Here is a 24803-nt window from a genome sequence, read left to right on the forward strand (position 1 = left end):
GAGGGCGGCGGCGGCGGCCGCCGGTGCCGGTGCGGTCCCGGTCCCGGTCCCCGCGGGCCATGCGGCGGCCGTAGCCATGCAACGCGACGGGGATGCGGCGGCGGCCGCCGCGGCCTCGTACCGGGTGCTCAGCCGGCTGCTGGGCTATGGCACCGGGCCGGAGGCGGGCGCGGCGGGCGGCGCCGGTGCCGGTACCGGCGCTGCGGGCTCGGTGCTCGGCGGCGGGGGGCGGCTGCCGGTGACCGGGCCGGCTCTGCGCAGCCCCCGGCCGCAGCTGATGGTTTTCCGCAACGCTGCAACCGAAGGCCGGCCCGGCGAGGACTGCGGCCCGGTGGCGGCGGCGGCGGCGGGCGGGGGGATCCCGGGGGGCGGCGGGGCCGAGCTGTGCCCGCGGCACCGCTGCGCTCTGGAGCCCAAAGCGGCGGCGAGCTGGGGAGCGGCGGCGCAGAACGGGCTGGAGCTGCAGCTGGCGGCGCTGGGGCTGCGGCCGCCGGGGCTGGGGGCGAAGGGGGCGGCGGGCACGGCGGGAACCCCCTGCCCCCCCTGCGCCCCCTGCCCGTGCCTCGGGCCGCCCGCCGGAGAGGAAACCAGCGATGCGCTGCTGGTGCTCGAAGCGCTGGAGCCCGACGAGGGCGGCAGCGGCTCCGAGGACGAGCCGGGGTCCCCCGGGCGCGGGGCCGCCAGAGCCGCCGGCAGAGCGGCGGCAGCAGCGGCGGCGCCCGGTCCCGCTCCGCCGCCCACCGGTACCGGCACCGGCCCCGGCGGCAGGAAGGGCTCGCTCCGCATCCGCCTCAGTCGCCTCTTCCGCACCAAGAGCTGCAGCGGGGGCTCGGCCACCGGGGACGCCGCCAGCGCCGCCGGCTCGGCCGGGAGCCTCACGGATGTGAGCGGGGCCCGCGGCCGCGAGCAGGAACCGGGCAGGTACGGGGGACACCGGCGGTGGCATCGGGGGAGGGATGGCGAGGGGACAGCGCGGGGTGCGGGCCGAGCCCGGGGTGACCCGGGGGCCGTGTCCCCGTGGCCATTGATGTCCCCGTGGCCGTGTTCCTGTGGCCAGGGGTGGCCCTGTGGCCATTGATGTCCCCGTGGCTGGGGGGCCGTGGCCCCGTAGCCGTGGCCCTGTGGCCGGGGGTGGCCCGGAGGCCGTGTCCCCGTGGCCATTGATGTCGCCGTGGCCAGTGGTGTCCCCGTGGCCGGGGCTGACCCGGGTCCGTGCTGTGATGCTTTGCTGGAGGGGGACGCGAGGCACCGGGGCCATCCCGTGTGACAGGTCCCGGTTGGGATCTGCCGGGGACACTCACGGGGACACGGAGGCCGGGAGAGGCTGGCGGAGCAGGGTCGCGATGCTCCAGGCCTGCATCCCTGACGGGGATGGCAGAAAAACCTCGGGGAGCAGCACCGGGAGCGGGGCTTGGAGCATCAGTGCCGTGAGGAGGAGCTGGGGGGCTCGGCCTGGCGGAGAGGAGGCTCGGGGGGGACATTTTTGCTCCCCAAATTCTTGCCGGGAAGGTGCAGCCGGGTGAGGGTCGGGCTCTGCTCCAGGGAACAAGAAATGGGGTGACTCAAGCTGTGCCCAGGGAGGTTTAGGTTGGATTTTGGGGAGGATTTGTTGGTGGAGAATTGGAATTTATTGGTGGTCAGGCGCTGGCACAGGTTGCCCATGGCAGGGGTGGAATCGCCATCCCTGGAATTGTTCAGATGTGTGGATGTGGCACCTGGGGACACGGCTTGGTGGCCCCGGTGGGATCTGTGACAGGTTGGGCTCGCTGATCTCAGGGGGCTTTTCCAGGTTCTGTGATTCCATGATGGATGAGGGGACGAGTGGCTCGGGGTGCTGCAGGTGCTGGGGCTCTGCTGGCCCCTCGGGTGGCTCTGCTGTCCCCAAGGGATGGCGTTGTGTCACCTCCTGTGCCTTGCAGGGTGAATTCCCCAGGCTCAGGTGCTGGTGGGGGCTCAGCTCTCCCTCCTGTGCAGGAGGAATCATTTCCAGCCAGAGCTGGGCTGGGATGGGGGTGACAAATCCCGGGATTCCTTGGTGTGGGATGTCCCTCCTGCCCCTCATCCTTCTTCTGTCACCTCCAGGGTGGCAGGAGCTGCTGTGGCTGCTCCAGGGCTGCTCGGGAACCGCTTCCCAGGCTCGGGAACCGCTTCCCAGGCTCGGGAACCGCTTCCCAGGCTCGGGAACCGCTTCCCATGGCATTCCCAGAGCAGAACTGAGACTCCTCCTGGAGAAGGCCGGGAATAAAGGGCTGGATTCGGTGCCACAGCACAGCCCTGGCAAGAGTTGGGGTTTGCAGAGATTTTGGGGTGTGCTGCCTCCTCCTCCTGCTGGATGAGCAGGAATTTTTCTCCAGGCTGGAGCTGCTGACCCGGGGTCAGGCGTGACCTGCAGCCCTGGCGTGTGAGGACAGCGCCCTTTGGCAGCCCGAGGAGGCCAAAATGCCCCCGAAATGAGCTCGCCTTTGAAGCAGGGGGTGGGTGGGGAGCTGGCAGCTCCCAGCCCTGCAGCTGAGGCCTCTGTGCAGCTCCCCTGGCCCCGAGGAGCCTCCCTGGGCAGCCTCGGACGGTGGCTCCTTGCCCAAAGTGACTCAGACAGCCCCAGACGAGGTGCCCAGAGTGACACAAAGCTTTGCTGGTGGGGCTGGGGCTGGTCCAGCAGCCCTGGGACCTCCTGGGGCTGGGAGCAGGGAAACTCCTGGGAATCGCTGCCTGGGTTTTCCTCTGCTCTGGGGGTTTGATGGTCCCTTTGGTGGTCCCTTTGGTGGTCCCTTTGGTGGTCCCTTTGGTGGTCCCTTTGGTGGTCCCTTTGGTGGTCACTTCTTCTCGTGCAGCTCCTCGTGCTAATTGGGCATTTTTTTAACAAAGGTTGCTTCAAGGGGCCCAATGCAGCAACTCCTGTGGGTCAGACAGAACTCTGGTGTCTCCAGATCCAGGAATCCCATCCTGGCACTGAGGGATGGATCATTCGTGGTCCTTTTTCCTCGTTCCCTGGTGGGATGATGATGCTAGTGATGATGATGATGATGAAGAGCCAGGACTTTGCCTTGGTTCTGTTGGGAGTTGTTGCCTCCTCACCTGTGGCCCTCATGGATATGGGATGGATCCCCATGAGTCCAAGGACCTGGTGGCCACCGTGGATCTGTGGATTTGGTGGTCACTGAGTCCAGGGTTCTGGTGGCTGCAGAAGGTTCTGGCTGGAGAAAGTTCTGGTGGCAGGAGAAGGTTCTGGTGGTCAGAGGTTCTGGTTGGAGCGGGCTCTGGCTGTTGGAGGTTCTGGTTGTTGGAGGCTCTGGTTGAAGTTCTGGTTGGAGCAGGTTCTCTGCTCAGAGGTTCTGATTGAAGGTTCTGGCTGGAGTCTCTCCAGTCGGAGCAGGTTCTGGTCGGAGCAGGTTCTGTTTGTTGAAGGTTCTGATTGAAGGTTCTGGCTGGAGTCTCTCCTGTTTGGAGCAGGTTCTGGTCGGAGGTTCTGGTTGGAGTCTCTCCAGTCAGAGCAGGTTCTGGCTGTCGAAGGTTCTGTTTGGAGGTTCTGGCTGTCGAAGGTTCTGTTTGGAGGTTCTGTTTGGGCTCTCTCCTGCCTGGAGAGGTCTCTCCTGGATTTTCCCGGTGATTCCAGCGCTGTCTCCCCTCTGCAGGAAGCACCGCCTGACCAGAACCCAAAGTGCCTTTTCCCCGGCCGTGTTCAGCCCCCTCTTCACGGGTGAGGATTTGGGGCCGATTCCTGCGGCTTTGGGGCTTTTATTTTTTATTTTTTATTTTTTTATTTTTTTATCCCCGCCCTTTCCCCGGGCTCATCCCGGGGTTTTCCATCCCCGTCTCCAGGTGAGACCGTGTCTCTGGTGGACGTGGACATTTCCCAGCGGGGGCTCAGCTCCCCTCACCCCCCGACGCCGCCCCCGCCGCCCCGCCGGAGCCTCAGCCTGCTGGGTACGGACTGGGAATACTGGGAATACTGGGAATGGGGCTGGGTACGGACTGGGAATACTGGGAATACTGGGAATGGGGCTGGGTACGGACTGGGAATACTGGGAATGCTGGGAATGGGGCTGGGTACGGACTGGGAATACTGGGAATACTGGGAATGGGGCTGGGTACGGACTGGGAATACTGGGAATGGGGCTGGGAATACTGGGAATGCTGGGAATGATGGGAATGCTTGGAATGGGGCTGGGTACGGACTGGGAATACTGGGAATACTGGGAATGGGGCTGGGTACAGACTGGGAACACTGGGAATGCTGGGAATGGGGCTGGGAATACTGGGAACGGGGCTGGGTACAGACTGGGAATACTGGGAATACTGGGAATGGGGCTGGGTATGCACTGGGAATGCTGGGAATACTGGGAATGGGGCTGGGTATGGACTGGGAATACTGGGAATACTGGGAATGCTGGGAATGGGGCTGGGTACAGACTGAGAATACTGGGAATGGGGCTGGGTATGGACTGGGAATACTGGGAATGGGCTGGGTATGGGGCTGGGAATACTGGGAATGTGGCTGGGAATACTGGGAATGGGCTGGGTACGGACTGGGAATACTGGGAATGGACTGGAAATGGGGCTGGGTATGCACTGGGAATACTGGGAATACTGGGAATAGGGCTGGGTACAGACTGAGAATACTGGGAATGGGGCTGGGAATACTAGGAATGGACTGGGAATTGTGCTGGGAATACTGGGAATGGGCTGGGAATACTGTGCTAGAGCCTCAGCCTCTGGGTACGGACTGGGAATAGTGGGAATGGTGCTGGGTGTGGACTGGGAATATTGGGGTGCTGGGAATGCTGGGAATGGGCTGGGAATTGTCCTTGGAATGCTGGGAATGGTGCTGGGAAAACTGGGAATTGTCCTGGGAAAACTGGGTTAGTCCCTTCGAATGGTGCTGGGAAAACTGGGGATGGGCTGGGAATACTGGGAATAGTGTTGGGAAAAGTGGGGGATGGTCCTTGGAAAACTGGGAATTGTCTTTGGAGCACTGGGAATTGTCCTGGGTAAACTGGGAATGGTCCTTGGAGCCCTGGGAATTTGGGCTCTTCCTTCCCTGTGCCGGTGGAAATCCCAAATTCTCTTTTCCAGGCTGTTTTCCCAACCTCTCAGGCTCCACTGGGATTCCCTGATCCCTTTTCCCGGGAATTCCCTGATCCCTTTTCCTGGGAATTCCCTGATCCCTTTTCCTGGGAATTCCCTGATCCCTGTGCTCTGTCCTGGATGATTTTGGGAATTCCCTGATCCCTGTGCTCTCTCCTGGGTGATTTTGGGAATTCCCTGATCCCTGTGCTCTCTCCTGGGTGATTTTGGGAATTCCCTGATCCCTGTGCTCTCTCCTGGGTGATTTTGGGAATTCCCTGATCCCTGTGCTCTCTCCTAGATGATTTCGGGGCTCTCCCCCCGGTGTTCCTGGGATCCTCCCCGCTGCCGCCGCCGCCCCCGCCCCACGGCCCAGGTCAGCACAATTTTTATTTTTTATTATTTTAATTTTTTTAAATTATTTTTATTTTTATTCTTTTTCTTTCTTATTATTTTAAATTTTTTATTATTTACTATTTTTCTTTTTGTTCTTTATTATTAATTTTTATTTTTTCACTTTCTGTGATTATTTTTCATCATTAATGTTTTTATTAGTAATGTTTTATTATATTTAATTTTATTTTTAATTTTTTTTATTCTTATTATTCTTATTCTTTTATTCTTATTATTTATTTTAATTTTTTTTTTTTACAAAAATTGTTTTTATTTTTTTATTTATTGTTTTTCCTGTGCCTTTTTCTGGGATTCCTGACAGTGACAGTGACCCTGGGCTGTCTGTGTGTGTGACAGTGACAATGACAGTGACATTGACAGTGACATTGGGTGTCTCTGTGTGTGACAGTGACCCTGGGCTGTCTGTGTGTGTGACAGTGACAATGACAGTGACATTGACAGTGACAGTGGGTGTCTCTGTGGGTGACAGTGACAATGACAGTGACAGTACCCCAGTGTCTCGATGTTACAGTGACAATGACAGTACCCCAGTGTCTCTGTGTGACAGTGACACTGACAGTGACAATAACAGTGACAATGACCCCGGTGTCTCTGTGTGTGACAGTGACATTGACAGTGGCACTGACGCCAGTGTCCCTGTATGACAGAGACATTGGGTGTCTGTGTGACAGTGACAATGACAGTGACAGTGCCGTGTCCCTGTGTGACAATGACAGTGCCAGTGTCCCCTGTGTGTCCCTGTGTGACAATGACAGTGACATTGACAGTGGCACTGACGCCAGTGTCCCTATATGACAGAGACAGTGACATTGAGTGTCTGTGTGACAGTGACAGTGCCAGTGTCCCCTGTGTGACAGTGACAATGACAGTGCCGTGTCCCTGTGTGTCCCTGTGTGACAGTGGCAGTGCCCCCTGTGTGTCCCTGTGTGACAGTGACAATGACAGTGCCATGTCCCATGTGTGACAGTGCCGTGTCTCTGTGTGTCCCTGTGTGACAGTGACAGTGCCGTGTCCCTATGTGACAATGACAGTGACAGTGCCGTGTCCCTGTGTGTCCCTGTGTCACAGTGCCGTGTCCCTGTGTGTCCCTGTGTCACAGTGACAGTGCCGTGTCCCCTGTGTGTCCCTGTGTGACAGTGCCGTGTCTCTGTGTGTCCCTGTGTGACAGTGACAGTGCCGTGTCCCTGTGTGACAATGACAGTGACAGTGCCGTGTCCCTGTGTCACAGTGACAGTGCCGTGTCCCCTGTGTGTCCCTGTGTGACAGTGACAATGCCGTGTCCCCTGTGTGTCCCTGTGTGACAATGACAGTGACAATGCCGTGTGTCCCTGTGTGTCCCTGTGTCACAGTGACAGTGCCGTGTCCCTGTGTGTCCCTGTGTCACAGTGACAATGACAGTGACAGTGCCGTGTCCCTGTGTGTCCCTGTGTGACAGTGCCGTGTCCCCTGTGTGTCCCTGTGTCACAGTGACAGTGCCGTGTCCCTGTGTGTCCCTGTGTGACAATGCCGTGTCCCTGTGTGTCCCTGTGTGACAATGACAGTGCCGTGTCCCTGTGTGTCCCTGTGTGACAGTGACAGTGCCGTGTCCCTGTGTGTCCCTGTGTCACAGTGACAGTGCCGTGTCCCTGTGTGACAGTCACAGTGACAGTGCCGTGTCCCTGTGTGTCCCTGTGTGACAGTGACAGTGACAGTGCCGTGTCCCCTGTGTGTCCCTGTGTCACAGTGACAGTGCCGTGTCCCTGTGTGACAGTCACAGTGACAGTGCCGTGTCCCTGTGTGTCCCTGTGTGACAGTGACAGTGCCGTGTCCCTGTGTGACAGTGACAGTGCCGTGTCCCTGTGTGTCCCTGTGTCACAGTGCCGTGTCCCTGTGTGTCCCTGTGTGACAGTGCCGTGTCCCTGTGTGTCCCTGCAGACGCTGTCCCCCGGGCCGTGTCCCTGCGGCCACCGGAGCCCCCGGCCCTGCAGTGTCCCCTGGCCCGGCCCGACCCCGGCAGCTTCGCCGCCAGCCTGAGGGAGCTGGAGAAGGTACCGGGAATGGGGACGGGATATGGGGAAATGGGGACGGGAATGGGAACAGGAATGGGGACAGGAGTGGGAATGGGATATGGGAATGGGAATGTGAGCCCTCTGGGATTGGGAATCTGATCCCTGTGGGAATGGGAATGTGAGCCCTCTGGGACTGGGAATCCAACCCCTCCAGGATTTGGGTTTGAGAATCCATCCCCTCTACAATTCGAGTTTGGTCCATCCGAGCCCCTCCGGGATGGGTTTCGGGAATCTGACCCCACTGGGATTGGGATTTGAGCCATTCCTGTGCCCTCCAGGATTGGGGTTTGGGAATCCAACCCTTCCAGGATTGGGGTTTGGTCCATCCGAGCCCCTCCGGGATGGGTTTTGGGAATCTGACCCCTCTGGGATTGGGATTTGAGCCATTCCCATCCCCTCTAGGACTGGGGTTGGGAATCCAATCCCTTCAGTATTGGGATTGGAAATGTGACCCCTCCAGGATTGGGGTTGGGAATGTGACCCCTCCAGGACTGGGGTTTGGTCCATCTGACCCCTCTGGGCTTGGGGTTGGGAATGTGACCCCTCCGGGGTTGGGGTTGGGAATGTGACCCCTCCAGGATTGGGGTTTGGTCCATCTGACCCCTCTGGGCTTGGGGTTGGGAATCCAATCCCTCCAGGATTGGGGTTGGGAATGTGACCCCTCCGGGGTTGGGGTCTGAGCCGTTCCCCTGCCATCCCCCCCGTGTCCCCGTTGCCAGTGTGGCTGGTACTGGGGCCCCATGACGTGGGAGGACGCCGAGATGAAGCTGAAGGGGAAGAGCGACGGCTCCTTCCTGGTGCGGGACAGCTCCGACCCGCGCTACATCCTGAGCCTGAGCTTCCGCTCGCAGGGCGTCACCCACCACACCCGCATGGAGCACTACCGCGGTAACCACACAGAGTTCATTAATAGACAATCGTAATTAATGGTACTGTGAGCATGGAGCACTGCCGGGGTGAGGAATGCCCGGATCATGGAATGTCTGGGATAGCAGGCTCAGTTTAATTGTTATATTACAATAATTAATATTGCTGTGAGCATGGAGCAGTACCGTGGTAACAAGACAAAGTTAATTAATATACAGTCATAATTAATATTGCTGTGAGCATGGAGCAGTACCGGGGTGAGGAACGGGGTAACAGGTCTATCTGAATTGATAGATAATAATAATTGTTGTTATTGTGAGCATGGAGCACTACCACGGTAACGAGACAAAGGTAATTAATATAGAATGATAATTAATGGTATTGTGAGCATGGAGCAGGACGGAGGTGAGAGGTTGGGGGTCACGAGACTTGATTAATTAATTTATAATGATTTTTGTGGTATTGTGAGTATGGAGCACTACTGGGATGAGGAACAGGGTAACAGGTCTATCTGAATTTATATATAGTAATAATTGTTGTTATTGTGAGCATGGAGCACTACCAGGGTGACAGGTTCAGGATAACAGGCCTTGTATTAATTAATAAATACTAATAAATAATGTTATTGTGAGCATGGAGCACTACCGGGGTAACAAGACTTGATTAATTAATTTATAGTGATAATTAATAGTGGTGTGAGCATGGAGCACTACCGGGTTGAGAGATCTGGGATAACGGTCTGTATTAATTAATATATAAAAATAATTATTGTTATTGTGAGCATGGAGCACTACCGGGGTAACGAGACTTGATTAATTAATTTAGAATGATAATTAATAGCATTGTGAGCATGGAGCAGTACGGAGGTGAGGAATGGAGTAACAGGTCTATCATAATTAATATATAACAATAATTAATATTGTTATGAGCATGGAGCACTGCAGAGGTGAGAGGTTCAGGGTAACGGGACTATCTTAATTAATATATAATGATAATTATTGTTATTGTGGGCATGGAGTACTACCAGGGCGAGGAGCTTCGGTTAATTAATTTAGAATGATAATTAATAGTATTGTGAGCATGGAGCACTGCAGAGGTGAGAGATCCGGGATAACGGGCCATATTAATTAATATAATAATAATAATAATAATAATAATTGTTATTGTGAGCATGGAGCACTGCAGAGGTGAGAGATCCGGGATAATGGGCTGTATTAATTAATATATAAAAATAATTATTGTTATTGTGAGCATGGAGCACTGCAGAGGTGAGAGATCTGGGATAACGGGCCATATTAATTAATATAATAATAATAATAATAATAATAATAATTGTTATTGTGAGCATGGAGCACTGCAGAGGTGAGAGATCTGGGATAACGGGCCATATTAATTAATATATAAAAATAATTATTGTTATTGTGAGCATGGAGCACTGCAGAGGTGAGAGATCCGGGATAACGGGCCATATTAATTAATATAATAATAATAATAATAATAATTAATGTTCTTGTGAGTATGGAGCACTGCAGAGGTGAGAGATCTGGGATTACGGGCCGTATTAATTAATATATAATAATAATAATAATAATTAATGTTCTTGTGAGCATGGAGTGCTGCGAGGTGAGAGATCCGGGATAACGGGCCATATTAATTAATATAATAATAATAATAATAATAATAATAATAATTGTTATTGTGAGCATGGAGCACTGCAGAGGTGAGAGATCCGGGATAACGGGCCGTATTAATTAATATATAATAATAATAATAATAGTAATTAATATTATTGTGAGCATGGAGCACTGCAGAGGCGAGAGATCCGGGATAACGGGCCGTATTAATTAATATATAATAATACTAATAATACTAATAAATGTTTTTGTGGTCCAGGGACGTTCAGCCTGTGGTGCCACCCCAAGTTCGAGGATCGCTGCCAGTCCGTGGTGGAGTTCATCAAGAGAGCCATCATGCACTCCAAAAATGGGAAATTCCTCTATTTCCTGCGCTCCCGGGTCCCAGGTGAGCTGGGATTGGGATTTCCTGGGAATGGGGATTCCTGGGAACGGGGATTTCCTGGGATTGGGAATTTCTTACAATCCAAGTGAGCTGGAAATGGGGATTTCTTGGGATGTGGGTTCCAGGTGAGCTGGGAATGGGATTTCCTGGGATTGGGGATTTCCTGGGATTGGGAATTTCTTACAATCCAGGTGAGCTGGGAGTGCAGATTTCCTGGGATTGGGGTTCCAGATTTTCTGGGATTGGGAATTTCCTGGGATCCAGGTCAGCCTGGGAATGGGAATTTCCTGGGATCCAGGTGAGCTGGGAATGGGAATTTCCTGGGAATGGGAATTTCCTGGGAATGGGAATTTCCAGGTTGCAGGTGAGCCTGGGAATGGGATTTTCCTGAAATTGAGGTTCCAATTGAGCCTGGGAACAGGAATTTCCTGTGACCCCCCCTGTGCTTTGCCAAAAATCCCCTGGAATAACAGGAATAATTCCCCTGTGCATTCCCCAAAAAAACTCCCTGGAACAGACCAGCTTGGATCCACCCAGGACAGTGGAAGGCGTGAGGAAAGGGCTGAGCTGAGCTTGGAATCCCCTCCCAACCCCAAAAATTCCCTGGAATTCCACGGAACAATTCCATCCTCAAGAATCCTCCCATCGTTCCTGATGGAATCCCCATTCCCTTCCCAGCATTTTCCTCATTTTCCCACCCTGATCCTGTGTGTGGGCGGGGTTTAAGCTGGGCTTTGCAGCACTCGTTGGTTTGGTTTTAGTTCGGTTCGTTTTCCCTCAGAGCCAGGATTAATTAAACGCGGTCCAGGCGATCCCGGTGCTGGGGTTGGATGTTCATTGTGTCTGATCAGGAATTACAGAGAGTGTGACAGCACCTCCAGATCCTCAAAGCACCCCAAAGATTGGGTGGGAATCCTCCCCAATACCCCAAAGATTGGATGGGAATCCTCCCCGATCCCAAAGATTGGATGGGAATCCACCCCAATCCCAAAGATTGGATGGGAATCCTCCCCGACCCCAAAGATTGGATGGGAATCCACACCAAACCCCAAAGATTGGATGGGAATCCACCCCAATCCCAAAGATTGGATGGGAATCCACCCCAATATCCCAAAGATTGGATGGGAATCCACCCCAATCCCAGAGATTGGATGGGAATCCACCCCAGTCCCAAAGATTGGATGGGAATCCACCCCAATCCCAGAGATTGGATGGGAATCCACCCCAGTCCCAAAGATTGGATGGGAATCCACCCCAGTCCCAAAGATTGGATGGGAATCCACCCCAGTCCCAAAGATTGGATGGGAATCCACCCCAATCCCAAATCTTGGATGGGAATCCACCCCAATCCCAAATCTTGGATGGGAATCCACCCCAATCCCAAATCTTGGACCCTCCCCTTGGGGCAGGACTCTCGTGCTGGGGTTGGATGTTCATTGTGTGTGACCAGCAATGACACAAAGTGTGACAGCACCTCCAGCTCCTGGCTCCAAGTGGGGAAAAGGCTCCGGCTGAGGCTGCTCCGAGGCCTTTGGAAGCCAAACCCTGCAATAGAAGTTTAACAGCGACATTATTGATCCTCCTGACCCCACCATGGATCCCCAGCACCCTCAGAGTGACATTGACTGAGCAGCCAAAGGTCACTGCCCGAGGTCTGTGGGGAAGAAGAAGAACAAAGGAAAAGACACCACCCCAAAATTCTCCATCTTGTCCCATCTCCACCCCTGTACTGTAAAAACCTCAAATTTAAAACCCAGTGAAAACACACACACCTGACCCACCACACGTTGGTGATTTCTCACTGTTTATTCCTATTTCTATTTCTATTTACATATTTTTATTTCTATATTCATATTTCCAAGCCTTCTCCAAGGTTCCAGCTCCACAGCAGTGTTTTCCAGGGTGGGGTCTGTGCCTGGAAGCAGAGAAAGCTCAAAAACCTCCGGATTTCTGGGATTCAGCAATCCTGGGGGAAATCCAAGATCCCAAATCTCCTTTTCCAGGTCTCCCTCCGACTCCAGTCCAGCTCCTGTATCCCGTCTCCAGGTTCAGCAACGTGAAATCCCTGCAGCACCTCTGCCGCTTCCGCATCCGGCAGCTGGTCCGGATCGACCACATCCCCGAGCTCCCTCTGCCCAAGTGAGTCCTGCAATTCCCTGGATCCATCCCTGCCATTCCCCCTGGATCCATCCCTGCCATTCCCCCTGGATCCATCCCTGCCATTCCCCCTGGATCCATCCCTGCCATTCCCCCTGGATCCATCCCTGCCATTCCCCCTGGATCCATCCCTGCAATTCCCTGGATCCATCCCTGCCCTTCCCCCTGGATCCATCCCTGCCCTTCCCCCTGGATCCATCCCTGCCCTTCCCCCTGGATCCATCCCTGCCATTCCCCCAGGATCCATCCCTGCCCTTCCTCCCTGGATCCATCCCTGCCCTTCCCCCTGGATCCATCCCTGCCATTCCCCTCTGGATCCATCCCTGCCATTCCCCCTGGATCCATCCCTGCCCTTCCCCCTGGATCCATCCCTGCCATTCCCCCCTGGATCCATCCCTGCCATTCCCCCCCGGATCCATCCCTGCCATTCCCCCTGGATCCATCCCTGCCATTCCTCCCTGGATCCATCCCTGCCATTCCTCCCTGGATCCATCCCTGCCATCCCCCCTGGATCCATCCCTGCCATTCCTCCCTGGATCCATCCCTGCCATTCCCCCCTGGATCCATCCCTGCCATTCCCCCCCGGATCCATCCCTGCCATTCCCCCCCGGATCCATCCCTGCCATTCCCCCCTGGATCCATCCCTGCCATTCCCCCCCGGATCCATCCCTGCCCTTCCCCCTGGATCCATCCCTGCCATTCCCTCTCTTCTTTCCCAGGATCTGGGAATGTTGGAGGGGTTATGGCTCAGGAATCCTGCTCTTCCTGGTGCTTTTTTGGGAAAGAGGCCCAGGTTGTGTTTTGGGAATTCTGGAGGGGCTGTGACTCAGGGATCTGGATCATCCCAATGTTTTTCCAGGGAAGAGGCCCTGGTTGTGTTTTGGGAATTTCTGGCTCATGGATCCGGCTCTTCCCAGTGATTTTCCTGGAAGAACCCGTGGTTGAGTTTTGGGAATTTCTGGTTCAGGGTTCCAGGTCTTCCCAGTGTTTTTCCTCGAAGGGGCTCTGGGGTTTTTTTGGGGAATTTCTGGCTCATATATCCAGCTCTTCCCAGTGTTTTTCCTGGAAGAGCCCCTGGTTGAATTTTAGGAATTTCTGACTCAGAGATCTGGCTCTTCCCAGTGTTTTTTTTTTTCTGGAAAAGAGGTTCTGGTTGTGTTTTGGGAATTTGTGGCTCATGGATCCAGCTCTTCCCAGTGTTTTTTTTTTCTAGAAAAGAGGTTCTGGTTGTGTTTTGGGAATTTCTGGCTCAGGGATCCAGCTCTTCCCAGCGTTTTTTTTCTGGAAAAGAGGCTCTGGTTGTGTTTTGGGAATTTGTGGCTCATGGATCCGTCTCTTCCCGCTGTTTTCCAGGCCCCTGATCTCCTACATCCGCAAGTTCTATTACTATGACCCGCAGGAGGAGCAGTACCTGTCGCTGAAGGAGGCTCAGCTCATCTCCCGACACAGGCACGAGCCCCAGCCCTCCACGTAGCCGAGACAGCGGCGCTGACGGTGCGGGAATGGGCTGGGAATGGTCTGGGAATGTTCTGGGAATTGTCTGGGAATGGTGTGGGAATGGTCTGGGAATGTTCTGGAAATTATCTGGGAATGGTCTGGAAATTGTCTGGGAATGGTGTGGGAATGGTCTGGGAATGTTCTGGAAATTATCTGGGAATGGTCTGGAAATGTTCTGGAAATTATCTGGGAATGGTCTGGAAATTGTCTGGGAATGTTCTGGAAATGGTGTGGGAATGGTGTGGGAATGTTCTGGAAATGGTGTGGGAATGTTCTGGAAATTATCTGGGAATGGTCTGGAAATTGTCTGGGAATGTTCTGGAAATGGTGTGGGAATGGTCTGGGAATGTTCTGGAAATTATCTGGGAATGGTCTGGAAATGTTCTGGAAATTATCTGGGAATGGTCTGGGAATGTTCTGGAAATTATCTGGGAATGGTCTGGAAATTGTCTGGGAATGTTCTGGAAATGGTGTGGGAATGGTCTGGGAATGTTCTGGAAATTATCTGGGAATGGTCTGGAAATGTTCTGGAAATTATCTGGGAATGGTCTGGGAATGTTCTGGAAATTATCTGGGAATGGTCTGGAAATTGTCTGGGAATGTTCTGGAAATGGTGTGGGAATGGTCTGGGAATGTTCTGGAAATGGTGTGGGAATGTTCTGGAAATTATCTGGGAATGGTCTGGAAATTGTCTGGGAATGTTCTGGAAATGGTGTGGGAATGGTCTGGGAATGTTCTGGAAATTGTCTGGGAATGATGGGGAATGGTGTGGGGTGGTCTGGGAGTGATGTGGGAATGGTGGGGAGTGGTGTGGGAATAGTGTCAGGTGGTTTGGGAATGGTCGGGAATGGTCTGGGGTGGTCTGGGAATTGTCTGGGAATAGTGTTAGGTGGTGTGGGAATGGTGGGGAATGGTCTGGAGGGATCTGGAATGCTTTGGGAATGGTCTGGGGATGGTTCAGGAGTTCAGGAATGGTCTGGGAATGACAACCATCCCCATTCCCATCTCCATCTCCATTCCCAATCCCATTCCTGTTCCCTTCCCGTTCCCCTTCCCACTCCCCGTTCCCCTTCCCATTCCTGTTCCCATTCCCCATCCCAATTCCCATTCCCACTCCATTCCCATTCCCTATTCCCCATTCCCAACCCCAATCCAATTCCCATTCCCAATTCCCATTCCCCCTCTCCTCCAGTCCCCCATCCCTCCCGTTCCCATCTGATCCCAATTCCCGCTGGTTTTTCCTGGCAGGAATTTGGTTGTTGCCCTCCTGCCGTGCTGGGGAAGAGGCCGAGCTCCTGCTGCTGCTGCTCCTGGAGGAGAGGGCCCAGCATTCCCAGGAATCCCAGGAATCCCAGCATTCCCAGGAATCCCAGAATTCCCAGGAAATCCAGCAGAGCAGGATCCTGGGAAAAGAAATCCTGGGGGAACCAAGCCCGGCCCTGAGGGGTCCCCGTGGAACAAAGAATGTCATGGCACTATTCCCAACTTTTCCTGGAAGTTTTCAGTTTGGATGCCTCTGGAATTTTTTAGTTTTTTAATTTTTAATTTTTTTGGATTTTCAGCATGAGGGAAAAAAACTGATCCTGCTGGATTTTTCTGATCCTGCTGGATTTTTTTGATCCTGCTGGATTTTTCCGATCCCGTTGGATTTTCTGATCCTGCCTTGGGAATTTCAAGGTGGGGAAGAGGAAGGAAAAAAAAAAAAAAGAGGGAATTCTCTGGGAAGATCCATTTGCTCCGTGGCAAGGCTTTGATCCTCACTGGAGAGCTGCAAACAGAGCCAGGGGCATGGAATAATCCCTGGGAATAATCCCTGGGAATAATCGAAGTGTGGAGCAGCTCCCCCACCTCCCAGGATTTGGGAAAAGAAATCCAAACCCTCCTGGATTGGCAGGAGCATCCTGGGAAAAGCTGGAAGAAAGGAAGGAAGAGCTTGGGATGTGATGGATCCAAAGGGAACATTCCCAAACCAACACTGGGAAGATTCCCCCTGGGAAGGTGGAAAAGCTGCTGCTGGAATTGCTGGAGTTGTCCCTGGATCCTGCAGGGATCCCAAACTTCCAGAGCCGTTTCCAGAAGATTCCAGAGGCTGGGAATGATTTCCTTTGGATTCTCCTGGAGCAGCTTCCTCCTCTCCCTGGGACACTGGGAACAGCAAATCCAGGAGAGTTGGATTTGGGGCACAGGATTCCCTGGATTTGGGCACAGGATTCCCTGGATTTGGGGCACAGGATTCCCTGGATTTGGGGCACAGGATTCCCTGGATTTTGGGGCACAGGATTCCCTGGATTTGGGGCACAGGATTCCCAGGTTTTGGGCACAGGATTCCCAGGTTTTAGGCACAGGATTCCCTGGATTTGGGGCACGGGATTCCCTGGATTTGGGCACGGGATTCCCTGGATTTGGGGCACGGGATTCCCTGGATTTGGGGCACAGGGTTCCCTGGATTTGGGCACAGGATTCCCTGGTTTTGGGGCACAGGATTCCCTGGATTTGGGGCACAGGATTCCCTGGATTTGGGGCACAGGATTCCCTGGATTTGGGCACAGAATTCCCTCCCTCACCTGCTGCTGCTCCATCCCCTGGGCAGGAATTCCGTGCAGGGGCTGGGAATTCTGGAGAAGCCTCTTCCCTCCCGTGTTTCCAAGGAGCAGCATCCCAGTGCTCCGAATCCAAGGAATTGCTGCTGGATCTGAGCATTCCCTGGGAGCTGCCAGGACCTCGGGGGATGATCCCTGCCTTGGAATTCCTGTGGATTTTAATGGGAAAAAAAAAATTCCCGCTGGCCGAGCTGCTTTGCCACAAAAGGTGCTGCAGATCCCTCCCTCCCTTCTCCAGCTGGGATTTGGAGGAAAAAAACCCCAATCCTTAAAAAAATTCCAGGTGAAACTGAGCTTCAAAATCCATGGAAATACCTCATGGGATTGTGTGAGGGAAAACCTTCCCGAGAGCCAGGCCTGCTCCAGCTTTTCTTCCCAAAAAAACAACAAAAAAAGAAACTCTGGAAAAAGGAAAAAAGGCTTGGATGAGGGATGGAGAACGGGATGTAGGGAATTGGGAAAGCTGTGGGAGTCTGCAGGGAAAATCCAGGGAAATCCAGGGAAATCCTGTTCTTTCCATGCTGTGGTGGTGGCATTCCCAAGGGAATCCTGTGCTGCTCTGGGATGGAGAGGTTTGGGAATGGGGAGAGAGATTTGGGAATGGGGGAGAGATTTGGGAATGGGGAGAGAGGTTTGGGAATGGGGAGAGAGGTTTGGGAATGGGGAGAGAGATTTGGGAATGGGGAGAGAGATTTGGGAATGGGGAGAGGTTTGGGAAAGGGGAGAGTTTTGGGAATGGGGAGAGAGGTTTGGGAAAGGGGGAGAGGTTTGGGAATGGGGGAGAGGTTTGGGAATGGGGAGAGATTTGGGAATGGGGAGAGGTTTGGGAGTGGGGGGAGGTTTGGGAATGGGGAGGGGTTTGGGAATGGGGGAGAGATTTGGGAATGGGGGAGAGGTTTGGGAAAGGGGAGAGAGATTTGGGAATGGGGGAGAGGTTTGGGAAAGGGGAGAGTTTTGGGAATGGGGGAGAGGTTTGGGAAAGGGGAGAGTTTTGGGAATGGGGGAGAGGTTTGGGAATGGGGAGGGGTTTGGGAATGGGGGAGAGATTTGGGAATGGGGGAGAGGTTTGGGAAAGGGGGAGAGGTTTGGGAATGGGGGAGAAAGGTTTGGGAATGGGGGTAGAGGTTTGGGAATGGGGAGAGAGGTTTGGGAATGGGGAGCAGTGGATCAGGGAATGGGAGCTGGGATTGTTCTGGGGGGGGGAAAGGCAGGATCCTGCTCTGGAATGGGGCTTGGGAGAATTCCTGCACTTCCCCATCCCAGTGTCCCAGGATTTTCCAGTGTCCCCATCCCAGTTTCCCTGGATCTTCCTGTGTCCCATCCCTGTGTCCCCAGAGCTCCCCTGAGGGTGGATCCCTTGGGATCTGTGTGGGATCCCATTCCCAAAAATCCTTTGGGATCAAGGGAATCCCCTCCCCAAAAATCCCTTGGGATTGGGGGATCCTGGCACTGCTGCCTCCAACTGTGCCTCCAGCTGCAGAGCACGACCAGTGCTCCCAGTGCCACCCTGGGGTGTCCCAGTGCCACCCTGGGGTGTTCCCAGTGCTCCCAGTGCCACCCTGGGGTGCTCCCAGTGCTCCCAGCCCACCCTGGGGACCTCCCAGTCCCTAAAAATCCACTCCAGGGAGCTCCCAGTGCTCCCAGTGCCCCAAATCCTTGTCCTGGGCTTCTCCCAGTGCCCCAAAAATCCACTTTTGGCAGCTCCCAGTGCTCCCAGTGCCACCCTGGGAGTCTCCCAGTGTTCCCAGTCCCTACAAATCCACCCTGGGGTTCTCCCAGTGCCCCAAAATCCCACCTTGGGCAGTTCCCAGTGCTCCCAGTGCCCCAAAATTTCATCCTAGGCTTCTCCCAGTGCCCGAAAATCCATTTTGGGCAGCTCCCAGTGCCACCCTGGGGTACTCCCAGTGCTCCCAGTGCCCCAAAATCCCACCCTGGGCAGCTCTTAGTCCCTAAGAATTCACTCTGGGGTGTTCCCAGTGCTCCCAGTGCCACCCTGGGGTGCTCCCAGTGCCCCAAAATCCCACCCTGGGGTTCTCCCAGTGCCCCAAAACGTCACCCTGGGGTGCTCCCAGTCCTTCCCAGTGCCCCAAATCTTCATCCTGGGGTTTTCCCAGTGCCCAAAAATCCACCTTGAGCAGCTCCCAGTGCCCAAAATCCCACCCTGGGGTTCTCCCAGTGCTCCCAGTGCCCCAAAAATCCATCCTGGGCAGTTCCCAGTGCTCCCAGTGCCACCCTCGGGTGCTCCCAGTGCCCAAAAAATCCACCTTGGGGTTCTCTCAGTGCTCCCAGTGCCCCAAAAATCCATCCTGGGAGTCTCCCAGTGCTCCCAGTGCCACCCTGGGGTGTTCCCAGTGCCCCAAAATCCCACCCTGGGGTTCTCCCAGTGCTCCCAGTGCCCCAAAAATCCACCCTGGGCAGTTCCCAGTGCTCCCAGTCCGGGAATTTCCCAGGATCCAGTCTCCCCTTTGGAAAAGGAATGAGCTGAATTCCAGCAGGACCTCGCCAGGATTTTGGGAATGACCCTTTGGAATTTTAAAACAAAACAAAACAAAAAACCACAACAAAAAGCAGCTTTTGCTTCGTTTTATTTTTAATTTTGGATTTTAATTTTGATTTTTTTTTCTTTTTTTTTTTTTTTTTTTGGGTGTGTGTTTAATTTATTCGAATAGTGGCTGTATAATTTATTTTCATAAATATATGAGAAAAGTTACTAAATGGTTAAAAAAAGAAAAAAGAATAATAATAATAATAATAGTAATAGTAATAAAAAAAAAAAACCAAACGGACTTTGCAGGCCAATCTTTCAGATTTAATGAAGAAAAAAAAATAATTAATAATAATAATATTAATAATAATGGTTTTTGATATGAACCACAAATGCACTTTTGGGTGTGTTTGGTTATTTTTTGGGGTGGGGAGCTGTGGGGTTTGTGTGTAAATATTGTATTTATAGGCATGTTTGGCCTCTTGTGGGGGATTTTAGGAACTGCTGGTGTGGAATTCCTGGATTTTGGGGGTTTGGGGATTTTTTTTTTTTTTTTTGGGGGGGGGATTTTTTTTTTTTTTTTTTTTTTTTTTTCCTACGGGGTCAGCCAGGAAGAGCTGACTTGGTGTTTGTAAAACTCATTTTTAGCGTCGTTTTTTGGGGTTTTTTTTGGGGGTTGTTTGGGGTTTTTTGTTTTTTTTTTTTTTTGCTGTTGGGGAGGGGGTGGGAAGGGAAGAGAGGAAGGGTTTGAAATAAAAATCTTGGAAATTGTTGGATTTTTATTTATTTTTTTATTTTTTTTTGTGGTGCATTCTGAGTCCCCGACCCCTTCCCATCCCCCCCAGGTCCTTTTTTTTTTTTTGGGGCATCCTGGAACCCCAAAATCCATCAGGAAGTTCTCAGTGCCCCCCCCAAAAAATTCAAGGGGGAGCTCAGGGTGCCCCAAAAATCCATCAGGGATTTCCCAGTGTCCAAAAAATGTTTGGGATGGAGCTCGGGGTGCCCCAAAAATCCATCAGGGTGTCCCCAAAAATTAAAGGGGGAGCTCTGGGTGCCCCAAAAATCCATCAGGGTGTCCCCAAAAATTAAAGGGGGAGCTCTGGGTGCCCCAAAAATCCCTCAGGGTGTCCCCAAAAATTAAAGGGGGAGCTCTGGGTGCCCCCCTGGTACCTCAAAAACCCATCAGGGTACCCCCAAAAATTCAGGGGGAGCCCAAAATCCCATCCCTAAATCCCATCCCAGAATTCCATCCCAAAATCCCAAATCCCCCTCCTGCCCCCCCCAGCCCCTCTCCCCCCAAATTCTCCCCCGGGCGCGGCGAATCAAAGGCGGCGGCAGAGCCGGGGCTGGGGGGGCTCGGGGAGCTTCATCCCCCCCATCCTCCTCTTCCTCCTCTTCATCCCCTCCTCATCCCCTCATCCTCCTCTTCTTCATCCTTCTCCTCTTCATCTCCCCGATCCCCCCATCCTCCTCCTCTTCTTCATCCCCTCCATCCTCCCACATCCTCCTCTTCCTCCTCTTCATCCCCTCTTCATCCCCTCATCCTCCTCTTCCTCTTCTTCATCCCCCATCCTTCTCTTCATCCCTCTCCTCATCTCCCCGATCCCCCATTCCTCCTCCTCTTCTTCATCCCCTCCATCCTCCCACATCCTCCTCTTCCTCCTCTTCATCCCCCCCATTCCCCCCACCCTCCTCCTCTTCATCCCCCCATCGTCCTCTTCTTCATCCATCTCCCCTTCATCTCTTCATCCCACTCCACTTCCTGTCCTCCTCTTCCTCCTCTTCATCCCCCCATCTCCCCACATCCTCCTCCTCCTCTTCATCCTCCCACATCCTCCTCTTCCTCCTCTTCATCCCCTCCTCATCCCCCCACACCCTCGTCCTTCTCTTCATCGCCTTCATCCCCCCCATCCTCCTCCTCTTCATCCCCCCCATCCTCCTCCTCTTCATCCCCCCCATCCTCCTCCTCTTCATCCCCCCCATCCTCCTCCTCTTCATCCCTCCCCATCCTCCTCCTCTTCCTCCTCTGCGCAAATCCGGGGGGATTTGGGGGTCCCTGGGATTGGCCACGCCTTGGGGACAGTGGTGGCTCTCGGGGACAGTGGCCATGTGGTGGCTCTCGGGGACAGTGGTGGCCCTTGGGGACAGTGGTGGCCCTTGGGGACAGTGACGCTGCTGTGGCCCTTGGGGACAGTGAGGGTTTTTTTTTTCTCTTGGGTTTTTTTTTGTGTCCCTTTGGCTGCCACAACACCCGAGGGGACCCTCCCCCACCGCACCCCCCATGGGAAATGGGGCAGATTTGGGGTCCCCGAGATAGGAAATGGGGCGGATTTGGGGTCTCAGGGATGAAGCGGATTTGGGGTCCCCGGGATAGGAAATGAGGCAGATTTGGGGTCCCCGAGATGGAGAACGGGGTGGATTTGGGGTCTCAGGACGGAGCAGATTTGGGGTCTCAGGGATGGGAAATGAGGCGGATTTGGGGTCTCAGCAATGAGGAGCGGGGCGGATTTGGGGTCCCCGGGATGGGAAATGAGGCGGATTTGTGGTCCCTGAGATGGGACAGATTTGGGGTCTCAGGACGGAGCAGATTTGGGGTCCCCGGGATGGGGAATGAGGCAGATTTGGGGTCTCAGCAATGAGGAGCGGGTTGGATTTGGGGTCCCCGGGATGGGAAATGAGGCGGATTTGGGATCTCAGCAATGAGGAGCGGGGTGGATTTGGGGTCTGAGGGATGGGAAATGAGGCGGATTTGGGGTCTCAGGACGGAGCAGATTTGGGGTCCCCGGGATGGGAAATGAGGCGGATTTGGGGTCTCAGCAATGAGGAGCGGGGTGGATTTGGGGTCTCAGGGATGGGAAATGAGGCAGATTTGGGATCTCAGCAATGAGAAGCGGGGTGGATTTGGGGTCCCCACACCCCGAAGACTCTTTGGGGCGGTGCCGAAGGCGGGAATGCGCCGGGAATGCGGGACCCCACAGCCCGGAGGGGACCCGGGGCACCCCCTCACCGCCCCAAAAAAAAGCCGCTTTTGTGCGGCCGCCTCCGAGCGCGGCTGGAAAAGCCCCAGCGGGGCCGGGGTTTTATTTTTAGCCTTCATTTGCATCAGAAAGCGGCGGCCCCGGACAAAAGGCGCTTTCTTCCCTCTCGCCTCCCCCCTCCGACCCCAATCCCGCGGGTGCTGCTGCTCCCCCGGGCCCCCCGGGACCCCCGAGTGGGGTTCAGGGAAAAGGGGAAGGGAGGGGGCTCCTGGTGGTGCCCACCCTGTGTAAAAAAAACCCGCTGGGTGTTAGGGTGCTGCTGGCCGGGTTTAAATCCTAAAATTCTGGCCCTAAATCCCACTCCAAAGTTCTGTCCCTAAATCCTATCCCAATCGCAGCCCTGAATTCCATCTCAAAAATTCCATTCATAAATCCTATCCCTAATTCCTGTCCCTAAATCCCATCCCTAATTCCTGTCCCTAAATCCCATCCCGTAATTCTGTCTCCAAATCCCATCCCAAAATTCCAGCTCTAAATCCCGTCCCAAAATTCTGACCCTTAATCTCGGCCCTAAATCTCAGCCCTAAATCCTAGCTCTAAATCCCATCCTAAAATTCTGGCCCCAAATTCTGTTCCTAAGGAACAAGGGAAACTGAGGCACAGTTCCTAAATCCCATCCCAAAATTCTGTCCCTTAAATCCCATCCCAAAACCCCATCTTAAATCTCTAATCCCTCAACCCAAGGGAATCTGGATCAACCCAGGGGAAACTGAGGCACAGCCCAGGGCCCTGCCAGGTCAGCAGAGGCCGAGCTTGGGGCTGTGCCCGGGCTCTGGGGCTGAGCTTTGGGCAGTGCCCGGTGCTCCAAGGCCGAGCTTGGGGCTGCCCGGGCTGTGGGGCTGAGCTTGGGGCCGAGCTTTGGGCCATGCCCAGGCTCTGGGGCTGAGCTTTGGGCCCGGCTTGGGGCCGTGCCCAGGCTGTGGGGCCGAGCTTGGGGCCATGGCCGAGCTATGGGGCCGAGCTTTGGGCTGAGCTTTGGGCCGTGCCCGGTGCTCCAAGGCCCAGCTTGGGGCCGAGCTTGGGGCTCTGGGGCTGAGCTTTGGGCCGAGCTTGGGGCCGTGCCCAGGCTGTGGGGCTGAGCTTTGGGCCGAGCTTTGGGCCATGCCCGGGCTGTGGGGCTGAGCTTTGGGCCGAGCCGTGGGCCATGCCCGGGCCGTGGGGCAGAGCTTGGGGCCGTGGTTGGGCTATGGGGCTGAGCTTTGGGCCGAGCTGTGGGCCATGCCCGGGTTGTGGGGCTGAGCTTTGGGCCGAGCTTGGGGCCATGCCCAGGCTGTGGGGCTGAGCTTTGGGCCATGCCCGGGCTGTGGGGCTGAGCTTTGGGCCGAGCTTGGGGCCATGCCCAGGCTGTGGGGCTGAGCTTTGGGCCGAGCTGTGGGCCATGCCCAGGCTGTGGGGCTGAGCTTTGGGCCGAGCTTTGGGCCATGCCCGGGCTGTGGGGCTGAGCTTTGGGCCGAGCTTTGGGCCATGCCCGGGCTGTGGGGCTGAGCCGTGGGCCATGCCCAGGCTGTGGGGCTGAGCTTTGGGCCAAGCTGTGGGCCATGCCCAGGCTGTGGGGCTGAGCTTTGGGCCGAGCTTTGGGCCATGCCCGGGCTGTGGGGCTGAGCTTTGGGCCATGCCCGGGCTGTGGGGCTGAGCTTTGGGCCGAGCTTTGGGCCATGCCCGGGCTGTGGGGCTGAGCTTTGGGCCATGCCCGGGCTGTGGGGCTGAGCTTTGGGCCGAGCTTTGGGCCATGCCCGGGCTGTGGGGCTGAGCTTTGGGCTGAGCTTTGGGCCATGCCCGGGCTGTGGGGCTGAGCTTTGGGCAGTGCCTGGTGCTCCAAGGCCGAGCTTGGGGCCGTGCCCGGGCTCTGAGGGCGGGCTCGGTGCCCGCTGTCCCCGGGCGGGCCCCGGCGGGCGCTGGCAGTGCCCCAGGGGTCAGCGGGGCTGGCACTGGCGCTGCTCCGAGCTAACATTTACCCAGCCCCGAGGGCTTGGCTGGCACCGGGGCAAGGCTGGGCCCGGGCCACGAGCCACCGACTGCGGCATGCGGCGGGGGGGACGGTGAGTGCCACCACAGCCTTGTCACGGTGCCACCACAGCCTTGGCACTGCCACCACGGCCCTGCCACAGTGCCACCACAGCCCTGGCACTGCCACCACGGCCCTGCCACAGTGCCACCACAGCCCTGGCACTGCCACCACAGCCTTGGCACTGCCACCAGCACCCCTGGGAGATCAAGAGCACCAGGGAAATGTGGGAGAGGGGAGATGGGAGAGGGGTGGATGATGGATGGATGGATGATGGATGGAATCCATGGATGGATGAGGAATGTATGGAATCGATGGATGATGGATCGATGGATGGATGGATGGATGGATGGATGGATGGATGGAATCCATGGATGGATGATGGATGGATGGATGGAATATGGATGGAATCCATGGATACATGGATAGATGATGGATGGATGGATGGATGGAATCCATGGATGGATGGATGGAATATAGATGGAATCCATGGATCCATGGATAGATGATGGATGGATGGATGGAATCCATGGATGGATGGATGGAATATGGATGGAATCCATGGATCCATGGATGGATGGATGGATGGATGGATGGATGGAATCCATG

At 54.9% G+C, this 24803-nt stretch overlaps 2 protein-coding genes across 2 annotated transcripts in view; both read left to right on the forward strand.

Annotated features, from left to right (window-relative positions):
* SOCS7 (suppressor of cytokine signaling 7) lies at positions 1-19420 on the forward strand. The gene is made up of 12 exons (XM_088179424.1): positions 1-921; positions 3633-3697; positions 3820-3924; positions 5366-5440; positions 7393-7505; positions 8246-8414; positions 10287-10415; positions 12416-12551; positions 13923-14063; positions 15315-17238; positions 17433-17487; positions 17811-19420. Exons 1-9 carry the CDS (start codon positions 77-79, stop codon positions 14041-14043), a joined length of 1758 nt encoding a protein of 585 aa, XP_088035550.1. The 5' UTR covers positions 1-76; the 3' UTR covers positions 14044-14063; positions 15315-17238; positions 17433-17487; positions 17811-19420.
* Positions 16162-24803, forward strand: part of LOC148221056 (uncharacterized) — a 16148-nt gene continuing 7506 nt past the window's right edge. Inside the window, exons 1-2 of the mRNA XM_088179480.1 lie at positions 16162-16361; positions 16406-17297. Coding sequence (XP_088035606.1) covers positions 16162-16361; positions 16406-17297 — 1092 coding nt within the window. The remainder of the gene's footprint in view (positions 16362-16405; positions 17298-24803) is intronic.

This window comes from Sturnus vulgaris, chromosome 27 (assembly GCF_052056855.1).
Source record: "Sturnus vulgaris isolate bStuVul1 chromosome 27, bStuVul1.hap1, whole genome shotgun sequence".
In the NCBI taxonomy this organism is placed as follows: domain Eukaryota; kingdom Metazoa; phylum Chordata; class Aves; order Passeriformes; family Sturnidae; genus Sturnus; species Sturnus vulgaris.